Source organism: Cryptotermes secundus, unplaced genomic scaffold (genome assembly GCF_002891405.2).
Source record: "Cryptotermes secundus unplaced genomic scaffold, Csec_1.0 scaffold94, whole genome shotgun sequence".
Classification (NCBI taxonomy): Eukaryota; Metazoa; Arthropoda; class Insecta; order Blattodea; family Kalotermitidae; genus Cryptotermes; species Cryptotermes secundus.
Window position 1 is genome coordinate 1,058,076 of NW_019737391.1, and position 20,911 is coordinate 1,078,986.

General features: G+C 37.8%; 1 protein-coding gene across 5 annotated transcripts; it reads left to right on the forward strand.

Moving 5' to 3' along the window:
• Positions 1-6,812: 6,812 nt before the first annotated feature.
• LOC111870275 (zinc finger protein 229) lies at positions 6,813-20,549 on the forward strand. 5 transcript variants are annotated; one of them, XM_023862406.2, is made up of 6 exons: positions 6,813-6,918; positions 7,040-7,135; positions 9,866-10,099; positions 11,455-11,534; positions 13,715-14,202; positions 18,572-20,549. In XM_023862406.2, the coding sequence occupies exons 2-6, from the start codon at positions 7,041-7,043 to the stop codon at positions 20,153-20,155; spliced, it is 2,481 nt and encodes an 826-aa protein (XP_023718174.1). In that variant the 5' UTR covers positions 6,813-6,918; position 7,040; the 3' UTR covers positions 20,156-20,549. The 5 variants fall into 5 exon arrangements, 4 of the variants coding, with proteins under 4 accessions (XP_023718174.1, XP_023718175.1, XP_023718173.1 ...); XM_023862407.2 differs by having other exon boundaries at positions 9,871-10,099; XR_002843822.2 differs by lacking the exon at positions 6,813-6,918 and adding an exon at positions 16,485-16,610 and having other exon boundaries at positions 6,925-7,135; positions 18,572-18,654.
• Positions 20,550-20,911: the final 362 nt, after the last annotated feature.

Consider the following 20,911-nt stretch of genomic DNA (forward strand, 5'->3'; position numbering starts at 1 on the left):
TCTGTTTGTTATTCTTCCCAATAACCTGTGAATGAAACTCATTGATTTTCATGAAATGTATTATGAATATAATGACTATATTATATTTAAGCATCCTGTTGCGCTATACACTTCTATATGTAATAATACAAATGCCATCATGATTGCAACAATTTACTTGGTTGTAGATCTTTGTCTTTTCTTCCTCTACACTACATGTTTCGGCCATAATTGACCATCATCAGGTGTATTTTTTCACTGTGTAGCTGTCACACTGCACACAGTCCAAAATCCAAAACGTCAGCCTGTCAGTTTTGTTTAAAATGTGATATGTCAATGACATATTAGTAATATAAGATGAAAAGATAACAAACATAGAAGATACTCTCAATGAAATTAACGAATTGCAACCAACCATAAACTTCACCATTGAGAAATAACAACAAAAATCTATTAATTTTTTCGATATAACAATACATCAAAAGGAAGATAGGTTGCAATTTGCAGTATATAGAAAACCCACACAAACTGACATAATACCTAACAGTTCATGCCATCGATTCGAGCACAAATTGTCAGGTATTAATTATCTATTAAATAGACTCTACACATACCCAATAACAGAAAAAGAAAAACAGATAGAGAAGAACACCATTAAAAACATACGGATATGACACAAACATAATTAACAGATCAAATGAGACAAGATGAAAACAGAAACCAAACACACATGACGAACAACACCAAAAAAACAAAATGGGCCATATTTATATATAGTACAAAAGAAGTACGGAAAATCACGAAACTTTTCAAAGACACGCAGATAAAAGTAACATTTCACCCACGGAACACAATTGAAAATATACTCAAACATAAACCACAATTGGATAAATACAGGGTGGGGCCAGAAACTTCCTTTTTGTGAAGACGCATTGTGAAGGGAGGTGAGGTTGCAGAAAAGTGGGGATAGGCTCGGTGAACACAGCAGTCGTGGAAGTTTCTGTCTAATACCCCTCAGTAGGAAACATGAGGTGGACGAGTGAGCAGCTTGCATTTGCTGTTGAAGCCTATTTTTCGAACAACCATTCCTACGTGGCGGTGCAGCGTGTGTTCCAGACTCACTTCGGAATTAAGCCCAGAGGTCTGGTTCCCGACTGGAAATCGATTGTTTTGTGGCTAGAGAACTTTAGGACAACTGAGAGTGTGGTGAAAAAATCATCAGGACGACAATGGACTGTTACAACGCCAGAAAATATGGAGGCAGTTTGACAGTCGAATTTGAGATCTCCAAGACACTCCACTCGCAAACATGCAGTTGCCCTAGACATATCCAATCATTCAATGTGCCGAATTCTTCACGAACATCTTCATTTCCATCCCTATAAGATGGTTGTGCAAGAATTGTCACCACGTGATTTCCAGAACCGAATAACAGCGTGCGAAACGTTTGACGCACTTGTTTTCTTTAGTGATGAGGCAAATTTTCACCTGTCCACATATGTCAGTAAGCAGAATATGCGCTATTGGAGTGGTAACAATCCCAGAGAGCTCCATAAGAGGCCACTTTACAGTGATAAGGTGACAGTATGGTGTGCATTGTCGAGAGTTGGAGTTATTGGCCCTTATTCTTTTGAAGAAGACAATCATGCAGTTACTGTCAATTCACAGCGGTATGTGGACATGATTACAAACTTTTTTCGAACCAGCTCTTGAAGAAATGCATCTAGGGAATGTCTGGTTCCAACAGGATGGTGCCACGGCCCACACAGCCTGAGCATTGATGACAGTTTTGAGGGCAAAGTTCCCCAGATGGCTCATCTCGCTTCGAGGTGACATCCCATGGGCAGCGTACTCACCTGATCTAATGCCCTGTGATTTTTTTAATGGGGATACCTCAAGGCAGAAGTTTTTAAACGTCGCCCCCACAAACCTGCTTCAGCTGAAGAATGTTATTCGGCAGGAAGTAGCCCAAATTCCGGTGCACATGTTGGAATGTGTAGAGGGGAATCTCTGAAAACGGTTGCATCAGTGCATAGAGAACGGTGGCCACCACCATCAAGATATTTTGTTTCATACTACATGATTTAAAACTTTATAAAGTATGTTCTTTCATTAGCTACACATAAATTTTGTCTATCAACAATAATTTTGCTTTTATTCACCTTCAAAAAAGGGAAGTTTCTGCACCCCACCCTATACAATAAAAGTGGCATATACCAGATGAAATGTGTGGATTGCCCATTGAAGTACATTGGACAAACGGGCGGAACCTTTAACACCAGATATAAGGAACATATACATGATATTAGAAATAATAATAGCAATTTCGGATACTCAAATCACATACTAAATACTGAACATTCATACGGAACAATAACAAACATAATGGAAGTTGTAACAACGGGAAAGAAGGGTAGACATTTGAATACATTAGAGAAGTACCATATATACAAAGTAAGTAAGAAAGGCCTACACATGAATGACACACACATAGAAACAAACAATCCCATATTTCAAACAATATGTGAGACTGTACAGATTAACGGTATCTCCCCTCTCCACTACCCCTTCCTCTCCTTCACTCAGTAACATAAAAACAGCACACAACACACCAGACAGCAAAAGTATTAAAGATGAGCAGTGACACACACAGGGAGCCTGCACAGAGTAAGTACACACAACAGTATGAAACATATAAGAATAACGTAGGAACATAGGATAGTAATACAAATATTTCTGTATTACAGATAATACATGAACGGTGCTGAAAACAAGAAATAGCCGCTGCAGCACATGTAGACAAGAGCAGGTGTCCGTGGTGTTTAAAACTTTAAATTTTGAACTTTACATTTTAGAAATTTTAAATTTTAAACTGGAATTCTAAGATCAAATTGACGAGCATGTGTTGGCGAGATTTTAAAGAAAACTGACAGGCTGGTGTTTTAGATTCTGGACTGTGTGCAGTGTGACAGCTACATAGTGAAAAAATATACCTGATGATGGCCAATTATGGCCTAAACATGTAGTGTAGAGGAGAAAAAGACAAAGATCTACAACCAAATAAATTTTTGTATTTATGACAGTATTTGTATTATTACATATAGAAGAATATAATGACATTGGTGGCCCAATTGCTTTTGTACTTCCTGTTTGCCTGCCATCATTGAAACTAAGTGTGGTGACCATGGAAGTTCTTGAGATTGCAGTGACGCTGTGCTACTGAATGTAGGATTATGAAATGTTCTGTGGTAATAGAGGTTTAAAAATTACACAACTTCTGTTAGAGTATTTTTTTCTAGAATTTTAAGGAACATAGTGAGCTTGAAATATCATTATGTAGCTTTCAGTTTATCTGCCATAAAATTAACCACTGGAGCACAGCATGTGAAGTTTTATTTGCAAATGTGTCATAAATGGAATTTATATGTGAAACTCTATTTATTTATTTATTTTTTCCCCATTTCAAAATTACATAGTGATGCTGTGAATCTTTGAACTTACATGTGCCAAATTGAACATTATGAAAATTTATACTGGTGTAAAATATGTTCAGAAATGGAACTGTATAATACACAATTAAAATGATGCAATATTATGTAAGTTACGTGCATGCGCACACAACACACAAGTGAGTTGACCCTTGATTATCTGCAGTAACAGAGGGAGTAAGCAGCATGGATAATTAAAAGGAATGGATAATCCAAAAATCTGTAAATATCCACTACCCATGCTGCTTTCAACCCTAATATTAATTCATATTTATTGGTTGTGATACTGTCACAACAGTGAAACAGGTATCTTTCTAAGAGAAAAATGCAGTCCTTGTTCATTGGTAGACTTTAAGAAAAATAATGAAATAATAAAACAGAATATTTGTATAGGAGTGAAATGGTGTAAAGTCTACTGCAGATAGTTGGAAAGCATCACAGGTGCATGGTACTGGAAAATGTTATGGGCAGCAAATAATCATAAGGGGAAGCCATAATCAATACATAAGGGATTTTAAAATTAATCTGCATGCAGATAATTGAGTCACCTGCATTACATAATACTAATAACAATTAACGTTTTTCCTGCGAACCTTGCCATACAGGTTGAAGCATTTGAAGGTATGTATGTATCGTGAGTTTTCCAGAACTCCGTGCTCAACTAAGAATATATAGACAAATGGTATTACTGTAATAACCATCACACACTTCGTGTCATGTCCCATCCCTGTCTCATGTCTGAAACCTGTGTCTTCTTTGAAAACAGTAGTTTTGCATGTATTTGATGGTCAGTAATGCCTTCAAATATAACCCCGTTATGAATGTAGCTATAGTGATCAGTGCATTCCACTTGCAGAAGTGTGAGCTCCAGTCTCATGTTGTAATCATATTGTGTTGTAGGCCTAACTGAGAGTGATTTCTGTGGCTGATCATAAGAGTTACGTAGTTCTGTTCTTGTGAGTCAAGGGGTTGTAAGAAGGGGGAAGACAATGCTTTACTGAACGAGGTGAAATTCCTTCTTCCTGTCATGGGCAAAGTAAACAGATTTCACTTTCATCTATTGCTATGGTTCAAGAATCCACCAAACTGTACTTTCATTTGAATATAGCTTCATGACGTCATACTTAAGCACAGAACAAGAAGTTATATCTAATGCACAGTCAGTCAAATGGCGAATTTAGAGAAATTGTACTGCAACAGTGCATTTTGCTGTTTTGAGCCCAGTATTCAGTTTCATTTATCATTGTCATTACATGCACATTTCCTGTAATAGTAGTTGGTGTAGTCTTGCATTGGTTTATACAGTATAAGTGAAGTATAGTTCAATCATGTGCTGGGTATTGTGCCTTGATAGTGTATAGGAGTCATGGGGGGGGGGGAAGACATTTTAAATCCTTTCACTGGGTGGAACTGACTGGTATATTCTGCTGCTGGATGAGAATTGGATAGAATTTTATGGAAGCGGTGGAGAAGAGGATTTCCCATGTCTCTGCCTAGAATTAATCTCACCAGCACCTTACTGACTCAATGATAATAGCTCCCTCTGCATTGGTTTCTAGTTCAAATAAATTGAGTCTTGTGAAAATGAATACTTGTACTGTCTGGCTGAATAATGAAATGGATGGTGGCTTCTTCCACTTTTCATATGAGGGGGGGTAGGTTGTGTGAAGATCCATTCCCCCATTGTTGGCCGTCATTTGTCATCAGGAATGAGTAGACCAGTAATATGCAGTGCATATGATATTTAACGTAGGAATTGGGATATTTGACTGAAATCACCCCAAGAAAAGTCTGTAGGAAGACATCTGACTTGAAATATCCCTTATTAAGTTTAGAGGAAATTTGATTTTCATCAGCCTGGCAATTCATAGGAAGGATTGATGTTGTGACTTCTGCAAGAGGAAGAATGAAGTGAGGAGGAGGAGGAGGCATGAATGTCATTTCTAATATTCCAAACAGTTCTTCTAAACCAGTCACAAAGCTTTGTATGAATGAAGAGTGAGTTTATAGACTATTTTTTGGTAATTGAGTCATCCATTCATTCTGGAAGGAGGGATTAATAATGGTAATCATAATGGCTGTATTTATATGCACTAGTACACCTATGATTTTACATGGATCTAAAATTAGTTAAAAATTACCATAGGATGTCAAGTAATTCAAAAACACAAAACATACATATGCAGTGCAATTAAAGGTTTCACATAAAATATGCAGAGGGTTTGTATAAGTTATTCATTGCTTCAGATAATTCCACATATGAGCTATTTTTAGATAACAGGAATTCATGAACCAAATAGAATGGGTGTGTATTTACGTATCTTACCAGTGCTACAAATTTTGCCTTTTCATTTTTATGCATAAATTTGCAGCAGCATGAAAATGCTGTGCTCGTTACTAGATTCCTTTGTATGCAGAGAAACACTTGACATTTTTCATTATTCCTAGCATAATTTCAGGACCCTAGATTAAGGTGTGCTAGTATTACTGTTGCTTCACAAGTACATGTTTTTACCAGTTTTAGGAAATATAATGAGATAGGGGTGGGTCCCAAATTGCATAATGTTTGCACAGAATTTCATGGAAATTAGCTGGTTAAAATACTGTAATAGTTTGGGGGCTGCATTTCATAAGCTTACTTCTTGAAGGAAACTAAGATGGAAGAACACACGTTACTTGGAGACATCATTGAGTCTGGATTTAATACTCGTAGATTAACTACTGATCAGATACTGGATGGAAAATGGGAGTACAATGAGACAGTACATCAGCTCTCTATAGATGTCAAGAGACCTATCTTTCAATTCAGACGGGAATACTGTACCATATTCTCATTGAGTTTAGTACTTGATATCTCTGGAACCAAACAGGCTAATGAAAATGTGTTTGAATGAAATCAGTAGTATAGTCAGTATACATCTCCTATTTAGAATGGTCCAAAACAAGGAGACATTTCTTGGAATTGCTTTTCAGCTTTGTTAAGAATATGCCATTAGGAAGGTCCAAGAAAATGATATGGCTCTGAAACGGATTGGTACATCACTTGGGTCATCAGAATCATGTCACGGGGAAAGCACATTCCATCATTCAGAAATCCTTTGGTAAGGTTCTTTCTTACTTTTGTTAACCTTTGACCTCGCCAGAAGATGTGGTCCGGGGGGGGGGGTTCTTTAAATGTTTCGCATGTGTAGGTCACCTCCTTCAACCTCAACATCATACGGTCTGGACCAGTCTGGACGGCTTTTACCGCTGTTACTTGAACGAAATATACGCAAATAATTTAAATTTTTAACGAAAGATGTCGCAGAATCGGCTGTGTGACCCAACAGCAATACAGCTGAAGAAGAAAAGTTGTTCAATGTTCCGTGCTATCGTGTCTTTAGTTATCCGTGGTTATAATCGGTAATAATCGTTCTAATCATGGTAAATGTTGGCGTTTAATAGGTTTGAGGTAGGCGTTAGTTTTGATATCGAAAAATTTTATTTTCTGGTGTACTTTGAGTATTAAGTTACGTGTGGATGCTGACCGTGTTGTAATTCATGTATTGCTTCTTCCAATACAAAATGGTTAGGATGAGGTGCTGTGTCTGTGGATGGACCAATCGGAAGGATTCGCCCCCTTGGCATGCGGGAACGCCATTTCACAGGTTTCCCACTAGTCGGAGGCGGTATGTCGTATAATATGTTGGTTTTTATTTGTGACTGGCTGTGACGAAATTAACCTATATTATTACTAATAACAATATAATGCTGCCAACTTCGCACTCTTATATCTGTAGCGGTTCATTCAGTAGTTACTGGAATACCCATTTAAGAGAATTAATTTATCCTCGGTTACGATAATCAAGTCAAAGTCACATCGCGACTGACGGTCAGTCAGTCAGGTCATGACCACATATTAATTATTACCGTTTGACAGTTACGGTCTTGTTTCTGTGGGGCGCCTTCTCTGACGAGAGGACGGGTCTGTCTTTTGTATATCAAAGTCAAAGTCACATCGCGACTGACGGTCAGTCAGTCTGTCTTGGTGTCGAGCTCCGATTGGGGCTCATGACCAGATTTTTTTTTTGTTTATATGAAAGTTACTGTCCTGTTCATTTGGGGCGGCCTCTCTGACGAGATGTCGGGTCTGTCGTTTTTTCAGTTACGATAATTATATTTCAGTGGCGTTTTATTATTTGGTAGGAGGTGTGGGAACCACCCACAGTGAATGGAGAGCTAGCCAATCACAGGCTAGGAACCAGCCAATGCTAAGCAACGGCCGGTTCTTAGCCTGTGATTGGCTAGCTCTCGATTCATTGTGGGTGGTTTCCACACAATTTTAACTACTTGCGTAAGGACCCCATCTGGAGGCGGGGTCGAATACCTCCACCGTGACCCTGTGAGTGGTAGGAGGGGGCTCGACACCGAGACTTACTGACTGACCGTCAGTCGCAATTTAACTTTGACTTTGACTTTGCATAAGGCAAAATTTAAATTCTCGCCTTTTTCCTAATGCTTAGAAATTACCATTTAAAGCGGAAAATTTGCAAATTTGATACCCCATGAACTGTAAGGGACAGTTAGAGTAAATAAGGTATTTTTTTGTTCCAAAGCTCTTTAACATTGATGCTAATGGTAAAGACTCGCGTGCGTGTATGGGGTACTCAAACTGGAGAAAATACCAAGTTTACTGTCATAATTGCTCCCAAAAATCGGTGGCCAGTTCCTGAATTATTGGAAGACTGTTTGTGGAAACCATTGATGTCAGCAGCATTAGACATTTTATGGCTTATAGAAAGTGACCTCTAACAGCAGGCACTTGCAGACTTAAAACAGAAGAAGTCATGAACTTGCAGCTGGAGGCTTGTCTTTCAAAACAAGCTAATATTATATTGTATCATTCTTTTGCACTTTTCATTTAGTGTTTTTAATTCTACAGTCTTATGTGCAACAATTTATTAAAACTTAATAAAAGCCAGTTACTTTAAAAGTTTTCACGGTGTGTTTTGATCAGAGTAGTTATCATCAGGTGTTAAAACTTGTGGGTGAGGAAACTGCTGTCTTTCTGCATTGATTAGTGGTTGATATATGGTTCCCCAAGTGCTCATATGTGTCCATAACAAGTGTAATTCTTCTATTAGATTTTATGTTTGTAAAGTTTTCTTGTTTAATTTTAATTGTATACTTACATTCCTCCTTTCTGTGTTAAGTTCCTTCTCTTGTTTTCAACTGCTTGTTAAGTTGGACTGGATCTTATGTTGTTCCTTGTAGCCTGTGTTTGTTCTTTATATCAGGTCTGGAATGTTCAGCATGTTTGCCCCATATATTTTAGTGGGCAATCCATACATCTCATTTTGTACACACCACTTCTTTTGTACTTGTCTCTTGGTGGCTGGGGTTTTATTAGGTTTTGTATTATGTTTTTTGTTTGGAATGCCACTTTTATTTGTGCTTCTTTACACGTGAACGACACGTGAATTGACACATATAACCCACTATTCGAGGTTATACAAGACCTGAACACCAAATAGTGACAAATAAACATAAAAATAAGAACCAGTCCAACTCAACAAGCAGTTGAAAACAGGACAAGGAACACAATATGGTGGGGAACATAACATAGGGAGGAGGAATGTAAGTACGCAAACAAGTAAAATTATACAAGAAAACTTCATAAAAATAAATTCCAATAGAAGAATTTACATTTGTTACAGGCACACATGCACTAGGGAAACCATATATCAACAAATAAACATCAACACAGAAAGACAGCAGATTCCTCAGTCACAACTTTTTAACACCTGGTGATGATCACTATGGCGGAAACATGTTGTGAAAACTTTTTAAAGTGACTAGGCTTTCTTAAGTTTTAATAAATTGTTGCATGTAACACTGTAGAAATAAAGGTATGAAGTCAAAACAAGCTCTTGTGAACATGGTAATGAATTTTTGGGTTGCATGAGAGGCAGTAAATTTCTTTATTAGATGATTGACAGGTTCTCAAGAATTACTCTGCTTCATGTGTAGTTGTGTGTGTGCATGTGCATGTGCATGCATATATGTGGGCACACGAGTTATTTTGCAACATCAGAGGCTCAGACTATGTAGCATAAAATGGTTGGATGATTGCTGAATAATAAATTGGAAAGGATTGGGAAGGAAGCAGTCATTACTTAATTGAGCTACTGTCCTAGCATTTTCCTGGAGGACTGAGGAAAGCCATGGAAATCTGAGTTGGGATAGTTGGTGTTCCAGCTGAGATTCAAACTCAGCATGTCTTGAATTTAAGTCTAAAATATTACTGCTAGTCTAACCTTCTCACATATTTAGTTAGAAGGCAAGTAGAACATGAGTTTATATATTTATAAAAGATAGTTGATAATTTCGTGATTAATTAATATCAGTTATCTTTTCAGAGCAGAAGTTTGGGTTCGAGCTTTAAATAATTCTAAACTGGTTGTTGAAGAAGCATATAAGTATAGCAAGGACATGGTTGTCTGCCAGCGTCATTTTGAAACTTCCCAGTATAATACTCCTGAAAGGTTGCGCCTCAATCGGAATGCTGTACCCACACTGTTTTTAGCATCGTCTGATAGTACTGAAGATGTGGTTACAGAGTCACAAATCCAGAAAGTTATATCGTTGGAAAGGTTGGTAATCTGCATAATGATTTACCAGATTCTGTAATGTTATATTTCACAGAGTATTTTGAAGGCAGGAAATGTGCCTGTATGAGTATGAGAATAAATTAACCCCACGGTCACTAGGATTTAAGTTCCCAGGCACGTTCCACAACCTTAGTTCTTCTGAGTCTTTTAAAGGTTGTGATGCATAGCTTTGATTAAAAATTTCTGTGTCAGTTATTTTTCATTTGAAATTTATAAAACAAAAAGGAGATCAAATTACTCTCCCCCTCCATGTATATTATCCCATGTTTTGCACTAAAACTACATTTTTATGACTCAGAATAATTGCCTCTTCATCTGTTTTGGATGGGTATGAGTGTGTTCTGAAGTAATGGGCACTTTCTAAATGTAAACTGAAGAATGTTATTTAAAATACAAAGGAATCTTTTGTGAAGTGTTACACTTACTTCGGTTGAGAGTGTGTGCTGAGTGTTTTGTTGTGTTATTCTCTCTTCTATCTGAATGGTTATTGGCATGGCTGAAGATTGTTTGCAGTTCACCTCCACCGCCAGTAACAGAAAGCTGACACCTGTATGATCATCATGGAGGTTTTGCAACTCTCAGTAAAGTAGTGAATGACTCTGTCGCTTAGGACAACTGGTGAACAGTAATTCATACACAGGCTGGGAGCAGTTGCTTTGGTGTAGTACAATTTTAGCTATCGAAGCTGCTTAGACTTACTTACGTACGTACTTACTTACTTACGTACTCACTCACTCATGGAGCTGAGGCCTTCTGGAGTAGCCACCAATTCTGCAGCTACTCAAGAATTTCCCAGCATTTTATGGAACCCAAAGGTTCATTACCGTGTTCACAAGAGCCCTCCACTGGTCCCTATCATGAGCCAGATCAATCCAATTCATACCATCCCATCCTGTCTCTCTAAGAGCCGTTTTAATATTGTCCACCCACCTATGCCTTGGTCTTCCCAGTGGACTCTTTCCTTCTGGCTTTCTCAAGCTGCTTAAGACTACATTTCTTTAATAGAAATTACTCACCTTTAGAAAATTGTTCTCTTTGATTCATTCAATGTCCAAAACAAGAAGAGCTCTTTTTAGCATATATGTAATTCTTTGTCTTTTTCTGTGTGTGGAAATGCTTGAAGCAGGGAAGCACACACCAAGTAACATGTTCACATGTTCACTCACATTTTCTTGAACTTGGCACTAGTTGGAGGTGAGTGGTCAGCTTCACACCCTGGCCGCTTTAGACATGGGTGGAGATTGTTGTTAATGAACTCTCCTGTACTTTGCATGTGTTATATGCATATATTTTAATTGTGACCACACAAAATGAGTACTATGCTTGTCTCATTGCAGGTACAATACTACCCAGAAGTTTACACAGCCAAGTGAACAAGATGAAGAGTCAAGAGGAACTGATGTTAGCGAAGAGACAGGTATTGGCGTGTATAAAACAAGAAGTCAGACTGGTAGCATACGCAGGTTTTAATGAAAAAGTTTGGGAGGGATGAATATTTTTTTTTTTATGATTTCAGTGATGGAAATAAATAATACCTGTTGCTGGTTGTGTGCTAGCAATAGTACTTTTTAGGATGTGGTGTGTTATATACACCATATTAATTTGAGTATGAGATGACCTCGTTTCACATTGGAAAATGAGAAGGATAAACATTATCATTCACTACCTATATAAAAGTCTCATATACTGTGCTCCACCACGAATTTGTCTTAATATGTTCAGTTGCATCCTCCCAGCCTATTTCATAAGATCCATTTTAATATTATCTCTCCATCTATGCTCTTGTTTCAAAAATGGGCTCCTCCCTTTAGGTTTTTTGATTAACAATTTGTATGCATTTTCATTACCCCAATGTGTGCTACATGCCCCACCTGTTACACACACACACACACACACACACACCACCCCCCGTCCCAAGTGCAAACAATAATTGGCTGATGAGACATACATATGAAGTTTTATGAAGAAATTGAAGGATGGCACCTATTTTGGAAATTAAGGGGTAGATGGAAAAAATTCTCTAATGAATGTTATGCAGTAGGCTGAGAGAGGGTGCACTAGATACAAGGCAAAAGAGGTTGGTCTAGTAGTCGGTAGGTGCTTAGTTTGTATCTTGCCCAGGACACCAGTGATTATTACTGAGATATTTTTTTATATTATTTTCCTCAGTCCATGCACAAAGTGGGATAATGCATTGATTAGGCCATGACAGTTTCCTTCCAAATTTTTTTCAGTTCATTTACTATTCAGTACTATATAGACCGGATAAATTTCATTAAATAACTCACAATAGTGTATTCACCTGGCTTAGGATGGAGTCTGATGGTTGGGCTCTTCGAATGGCATAGTGAACCTTTGGGTTCCATAAACTTTGGGAATTTCATGACCAGGTGAGCAGATGTTAGCTTTTCAAGAGATGGTTAGTGAAAACAGTTTTCCACGTAGCAAATGGACAGTAAAGATGGTGTATTGAACTATTGTCTTCCCTGTGGTTTATGCGTATCATATTGAGTAAAGGAAGTGTGCAGTAGTATCAGTATTGAAAGTATTTGTATATACAAAAAGTGCTTTAACTTTGCTGACCGGTTCATGGCTCTGTGCTTCATGGTGACTGTTGTGCTGCTCACCACTAGGAGCATGCAAATTTTGCTGATGAATTAGCATACCTGATGGCTGATGAAGTTATTGCTTACTGAGGAGAAGTTGGATGACACAGGGGTCAGACTTGAACATACACCTAGCAAATCACTGAAACGTCTAGCTCAAGAGACAGTAGTGTCAGAGTCTAGTGCAAGAAGGCAACACAATTGCTGATGATTAGACCCTATAAAACAACACTAATTCATGCCTTGCAGGTGTGCAATCCAGCTAGCACGGTTCAGTTCTGGAGTTGTTTCTACAGCCTGTCACTGAAGGCAAGATTGATTCACAATTCACATTCTTCTCTGATGAAGCGTGGTTTCACTTGCAGGTACACATAAATATGCAGACTGGTCGCTACTGTAGTTCACAGTTCTAACCCACTATGTCCTACTCCATCCAGTGAAAGTTGGTGTCTGGGGTACTGTAAGTGCAAGGATTGTTGTATTTGTGTTTTTTAACAAAACATATAAGTGTGGAAGATATCTGCATGTAGAGGGGCAGCATTTTCAGTACCTCTTATGATCTGTGAATTGTAACTACTTCATTTCAAACGTTATTAGTCAACAGGCTTATTGATTCATCTTCAAAATTCACATGCACCTCACAGCCGACAGTGCACCGGTCACCATGAAGCGCAGAGCCATGGAACCAGTCAACAGAGTAAAAATCTGCCCTGTATTTGTTGTATGTCTATGTTGACATTCAGTCAACCCCAAACTAGTCAGTCTGACTGTCGTTTCTTTGTCTTCCATCACTCTTTAGATGATTACGCACAGAAACAATTTTCTTCTGTTGTCCAAATGCCTGCCTTTGCTTCAGAGCAGAAGTACATACTGTGAAGTGATAATAATATATGTACCTAACATTCTTTATTGCCCTGATTCAGAAACTCTGATTTGCACAGATCCGATGCATTGTCATTAATATTTGTCATAATTCTTTTGCTATATTTAGGTACCCAGGAGGACACCGGAAGTCAGCTTTTGACCAGTGTGGACAGTGAGTTGCATAGCTGTGAATATAGCAATGAAGGAGAATTACAGCAACAGCAGAAGGCTCAGGAATGTGGGGGAATGTCAGTACAGGAAGACATTAAATCGGGAGAAGATGTTTTGACAGAAACTGATTCATTTGAACACCGCAGTTCAAATGGGATTGAAATTGATCTTCAGAATGTCTGTAGAGAACCAGAGACACATGTTGGTGGCACTGCAGTGAATGAGAGAGATAGAACTGAAACTTGTGACATCACATCTGATCATGGGGACACTGATGAATGCAGAGATGTAAAGTTTATTCCAAACGAGCCCTGTACAGTAGCAGTAGATTCATGGGAAAACCTACCAAATCAACTGTGCCGACTCTGTGCGTCTACAGATGAACATCCAAAGCAGTCAATTGTTGGCTGGCTGGGTATGCTAAATGAAATAATTCCAGATTTGGTGAGTTGTTTATATATGCTTTCTATTCTTGAAGCCATTGTATCACTACATAACTGCATGAGAGTTGTGGTGTTTCCAGCCTCAACTCTGTTATTTTCATCATAGTACTGACAAATTCTTTTCTGTCCATGCTGTATTATTGTGATTGCTACCCAGCTTGAAGTATATCCTTTTCTGCCAAGAAAACTATAGTTGTTTAATACAGATGTGTGATAGTCACTCAAGCACAAGTGTGCCTCTATAGGGAACAGATTTTCCAGGCAGTTTTAGCTGTTAAGGCATTCCCTGCTAAAATTGATTTTCAGACAATTTCAATGTTGACTTAGTTGATTTAGCGTATGTCTCCTTTCAACTTAATTAAAATTGCATTAGATTACATGACCTCTGAGTGGAGGTTCATGAGTGGGTCATTTACATGACTAGGCTTTACCAACTGCCTGTTTTTTTCTTCCTTTTTATTTTAATTTTGTATTTATGACACAACGAGGCAGTTCACGTGAGAGATGTAACAGTTTTTTGACGTCCATGCTGATCTTTGGTGTTCAGTATCTTGTTTGTGTTAGCAGCACTAACAGAAGTTGCAGAGATTATGAATAACAGTGATTCTGATAAACATGAGTCAGGTCTATGAGAAATATCAGAGGTGAATGAAGTAATTTTGAATCATCAGGTAACTTGGGTTGGCAAGAATTTTCAAATAGTGCCTATCATCCTCCATATGATCCTTTATTGTCAATCCTGCAGTGCAGTTTATATTCCGAGGCTGCCACAACCTGCCTGAGAACTGGAACATCTTACATCTGACTTTTTATAACACACAAATGTAGTAGTAATTAGTTGTATTAGTTGTGGGTTGTAACAATTGTGCTGTCATTTTTACCATGAAAAATACTGAAATTGTTTCGAACTTAGAAAAGTGTGATGAAGGACATCAGACTATGTAGAACTGTTCTAGAAATTGTGTTTTTTGTATTGAAGAATATAAAATGCATAAAAAACCAGGGGAGGAGGCCACCGTTTGATGAAAGCAGCATGTACATGTCCTCATCTTCCAAGATATATGTGGTGTATGTGATATAAATTTAATGGCAGAAACTGTAGAGGTCTGGGCAAAATGGCAGGCAAACAAAGGTAGAGCCAAGATATATTATTTATCACACCTGTTCTCAAGGTGTGGATCATGGAGTTCAGCATCTTTCTTATTGTATCATGATATGAAACATGATAGTTGTTAAAGAAAGTTTATATTATTGCCCATACTGTACTCTGTCACCTGAGCAGTAGCTCAATGAAAAAATTTCTATGCTACACAAAGGAAAGGGATGGAGAGAGGCGAAAGAAAGAGATCTGCCATCTAGTGATTAAAAATGACACCAGATATTGTCTGAAGAGAAATCACAAACTCATTCAGATTCCTTCCTCCAAAGTGATGAATATTTGAGAAGATGTTGCAGTGTGTGTATCTGAGGAAGAACAAGAAGGAAACCAGATTCCTGTGTCTTCTCTGTGGGATTCCTGTGTATTTTGAGGGCTGATGCACATGGTATCACATGCTTAAAATCTGCCGAAGGTAGTGTGAAAACTTAATTTTTCTTTTCTGGCATTTGTGAAATATTTTTTCATCAGGCAGTGCAGCACCCAGCGCTTAAAACCATGCACATTTAAAATTAGATCTGAGTTTAAAAGGCCACCAGTGAAGGTATTAATAATTGCAGCTTCAGAACTATCAGGACAGAGCAAATAATGGAACCTCAATTTAACATTCATACGTTTTAGGTTTTTCTACATATAATATTCAAGTTCAGCGATCCAAAGTCAAGAAATCTTTCTCAATTTGGTGTTCAAACCCACTGCTGCCCAAAGGAACCTTAAATGGGGTTTCATATTGTGGCTTGTATGCAGGAGACAGCTTGTGCATGCCGAGATGTGTAGGCTTCCTTCATCGCGGAAGCATAATTTTTCAGTTGGTGATAGAATAGCAGATAGGTACCAGAGGAGAGCCCATTCATTTTGTTTGGAAGGTGCTGAAGTGGGGTAATAAATAGATCACCTTGAGCAGTGAGTTGGTATAAAAATTTTGTCAGTAACTGAGAAAATTTATGTTGGAAATGTGTCTTATTCTTTGAACAGATTATGGCAGACAAATTTATGTTAATGGCATTGTAGGTACAAAGACAGTTCTAAATTGGAAGGTGACCCATGCTGTGGATGGCATGCATCATTAACAGTTTGAGAACAGTGGGAAGCCAGTGCAAGACTGTGTTTGCTCTGTATGTTATCAGATGGTAGACATGGGTGCGGAGAAGTCAGAATTTCAACACCATTCCCAGTAAGGATCAAGAAATGCGTTGCATTAGCCTTATATAGCAACATCACTGACACAAGAACGGTGTGAAAACTGCTTGAAGGTCAGTGATGAGTTTGTCAATACAGTAGATGAAGGTTTATAATTTGTCTGCAAGATTGTAATACATGACACACTCTGGTGTTTCCTGAATGAAGTCCAGAGTAAACTACATTACTGTTTGTGTGGAAGTCCCTGTTATTGTTAAGTCATGAAATTCTGGCAGTACTGCTGGTATGGGAAGATAATATTACAAGTGGTTTTGGATGCTAGGGCATCATGAAGTATGAGTTTATTTCTTAGAGTGCTGTGGTCAAGAAGGAAAGGCATAAAAAATGAGCTTCTTTGCTGGATGCAGTTTGTATGAAGTGTTGCAAGATGTGGGTACCACAGCACATGAGTTACTATTTCTATAGCATCATATCACAGAGCAACTTACTGTAGTAATTCCCCAGGTACTCACTCCTAGCCATGCACGTTATGATTTTAGTCTCTGTGGGGAAGAAGGTCATGTATGGTTCTTTCTAGAAATAGTCCAAACTGTGCAAATGCTTGCAGGAGGTTGCAGCTGTTGGAGAATGGTATTTTGGATGCATCTCTTTGTGTATGGAGTGTGTTAGTGCCATTGTGGTTGAGGTATGCCTTCTGTTCTATAACATTTTGAAGTAACCATAAAATATACCAATACATTTATTCACACACCATTAAATTCCATTCAGAGGATGGATGTCTTCAATTTCTGGAACAGAATCATAACCACTGGAAGTTTGTACTCACTGATAATATAACTACTTTGTGAACTATATTGTACTGAATTTGAGTTACGCACTGTATGTATAAAATTATTCAGACTTCCAGTTTTGGAATCTGAAAATTGTGATCTACAAGCACTAAGTGTAGAGCAGAAAGAGCATCGAATTTGTCATATATTGTGAACTCTATTATGCAAAAAAATTACCAATATTTTATTCTACGTTTGTAATGTTGCTTTCAAGACTAAACAGTAGTCATCGCAAAAGGATGCTTGATCTTCACTTTGATGAATGGAAGCAAGACTGCCATGATTGGGCTTGAAAGTAATGTTCGATATGATGGTTATTGACAACCAAGGTCTTGTGTGAAATGTTTTGTTTGACATGGTGAGACAAGTAAATCTTGAAGGGGCTTAGAGGGATGAAATTTGGTGAGAATGGTCTGAAAAATGGAAGTTTGATTTATAAATATTACATCATAGCAGTTCCAGCATTAACCATAGTGAAATTCTTGACCATGCTCAATGCTCTACTTCTTCATGTCAGCTGCATATACCGTATTTAGCCCTTCATGATATTCTTCTGTTATGTGAACTTGAAAGTATACAAAACAGAGATTTCGTAAGTGCCAGAGATCATACAAGATGCATCATGGCAATTAAACAGTGTCATAAAAGTACTAAATATGCTTCAGCAACTGAAATCTGCATGTTTCCTTGTAAGGAGACTATCTTGAAGAGGATACCTTTGATTAACAAATAAAAGAAGAAATATATAATAAAGATCAACATTTCCTGTCCTGGTTCCTTTAACATTCAGTCTTACAATGTCCCTTAAAATTGTATCTCAAGAATGGAATGATAAAACATGGACTGCATCATAATTGGAATCATTAGACAAGGGGTTCTTATTTATTTATGATGTACTCAACAAAGTATAAGTGAGGGTGCCTGGCATAAAATTTATAAATACACTCATTAGCACCGAGATGTGTAATTTTCAGATATACAGTGAACCTCCCATTTTTGGCTTCTTTGGGGATTACTGGATTTGGGCACTAAATTGAGGAACTGTTTCGCTTAGATTATTGACTTTGAATCATTGCAATTGAATGTAACATAAAGGAAAAGGAATGATTATTGACTTCAGATCATTGAAATTGAGTGTTACATAAGGTAAAAGGAATATATTAAGGAGTATTAATGGGAGTTCTGCTGTAGTGAGTAATATTTGTTTCTCATAATTGTGTAAGTATTAATGTAATTTTTTGTAGGTTGCCTTGGATGATGGACTTCCGCAACATATATGCCGGCCTTGTACAAACAAGCTATATACTTGTACTAAAATAAAAGTAGATTTTGTTGAAGCATATAACAAGCTCCAAGAAAGCTGTGGATTTGCAAGGTCACCAGGAATTCAGTTCACAGATATTCCATTGGCCATGTCTGATTACCCTGAAGAGCATTTTCTACCTGAGACTGAAGAGCAGTTAGTTTCTGAGACTGAAGAGCAGATAGTGCCTGATGCTGAAGAACAGTTAGTGTTTGAAGATGGAATACAGTTAGTGTCTGAGGTCCCTTCTGAAGGCCTTTGTAGAGTTACACTGAGCTCTAAAGATGATTTTCTTGAAGGCAAGCAGATGACCTTAAATACTGGAGGTGATTTGTCATTAAATCTTGAAGAATATGCTATTTCAGCCACTCGTGGTGAGGCAGTCCTTCAAGGAAGTTTTCCACAAGGTGAATCAGAGAGTTTTGTTGACACCTCAGGTGCATGTGACATAAAGGAACGGAAGGTAGGAAAGTATAAGTATGTATGTGGTGAGTGTGAGGAAATGTTCACAACAAAGGGAGCTCTAAATGCCCATAGACTTACCCATCCTAAAGTTTTTGAATGTGAATGTTGTAGGAAAAAGTGTAGATCTGCAGCGCAGTTAGATGACCACAAACGTATTCACACCAAGGAGTTACCATTCATGTGTGAGGTGTGTGGAAAATGTTTCCGAACCACAATGCAGTTACACAGCCATAAATATGTTCATAAACCACGGATTTATGCTTGTGAAATATGTAATAAGAAATGTAGTGGTAGGTTTATCTTAAGACAGCACAAGAAGGTGCATTTTACAGACACAAAGCTGATATGTGAGGTGTGTGGAAAGATACTGTATACTCCCTTTAGCCTTCAGATTCACTTGCGAACTCATACTGGTGAAAAACCTTTTCAGTGTGATGTGTGCGGGAAATGTTTTATTTCTGCTGGAAAATTGAAGCATCATAGGGTTATTCACGCAGATCAAAAGTTCCAATGCATTACATGTGGTAAGGTATTCAATTTCAAACAGTCATTAGTAGAACATGAAGAATGTCACTCTAAGCTGCAATATTACAGGTGTGTGATCTGTTTTAGAGCGTATTCTAATATACGAAACATGAGAAGCCATCGTAGGATATATTGTAAACAGCCTATTTGTATTGTTTGCAATGAGACTTTTCTGACTGATGAGATGGTTAGAGAACATCGATCAAAGGAACACACTCAAGGAGAAATTACATTGGCAGCAAAAATATATAGTCGACAGCAGCGTTGTAAATGTCCACTTTGTGCCCAGGGTGTAACTGGAATAAATAACATGGTGAAGCACATGAAGGAGTGTCACAGTGGTTACAATTATGAACCATTTGGTTGTGAACAATGTTCTGAAACATTTTCTACTGTCAGTGCCTTGCATATACATACAAGATGTCATAGTGAAAACCGGTTATTTAATTGCCTGACTTGTGGTAAGGGATTTAAGGCGAAGAAAACACTCAAGTGGCATAATTTGTCATTCCATAAAAATCAGAGGACTGTCTGACTTGATTGCGCATAAGAGGAAAAACTTGGGAAGACCATTCTTTTACCCAGTGTGTATTCAGAAATTTTTCACAAGAAGTGACATGTTAAGACAGAAACATTCCCAAAGTAATTAAAATATAGCATCAAAATAAGTGGTCGAGGGAACCATATTTGTGAGTGAAACTGTATGTCATTCCCAAGACTTGTCATCACAAGTAATGCTAATTGCAGTCAGGAGTTAGTATACAAAACAAGTTATCTCATACACATGGAGACAACTTATTCTGTTTACTTGTATTCATAGAAATCCAGGAATCCATTACATATTTTTGATGGAATACCATTTTTATGCCTGTAATGACCTTGTGTATATGGACAAAATTAAGGATTAAAGAGACTGAGTTTTTCAGGCAGCATTTGATACCATATTCTGAATTAAGCTTAATGTATAGGGTTGCGTTTGCACTTGCAGAACATCTTCCAGTGTTGCTGCTTGGTATTTAAAATGAGAATCACCCTGTTTCCCTTCATGATTGTATGTGATTATATTGAAGCAGTCATCACTGATGTCTGATTCTTGTAGCCATGGGTATTAATGTGGATTAAGAGTAATGAAGTATGTAATGAAATGCATGCTGAAGTTTGTAATCAAGTCTGGTTCTGTGTCCAAGAACAGAGACTTATAAAAGGGCCTAGAAGTGGGCTTTGTGACCATTAGTGTGGTGTCTGGTGCAAGAGATTCTCTTGGTAACACAGCCGCTTGTTCTTGACATCA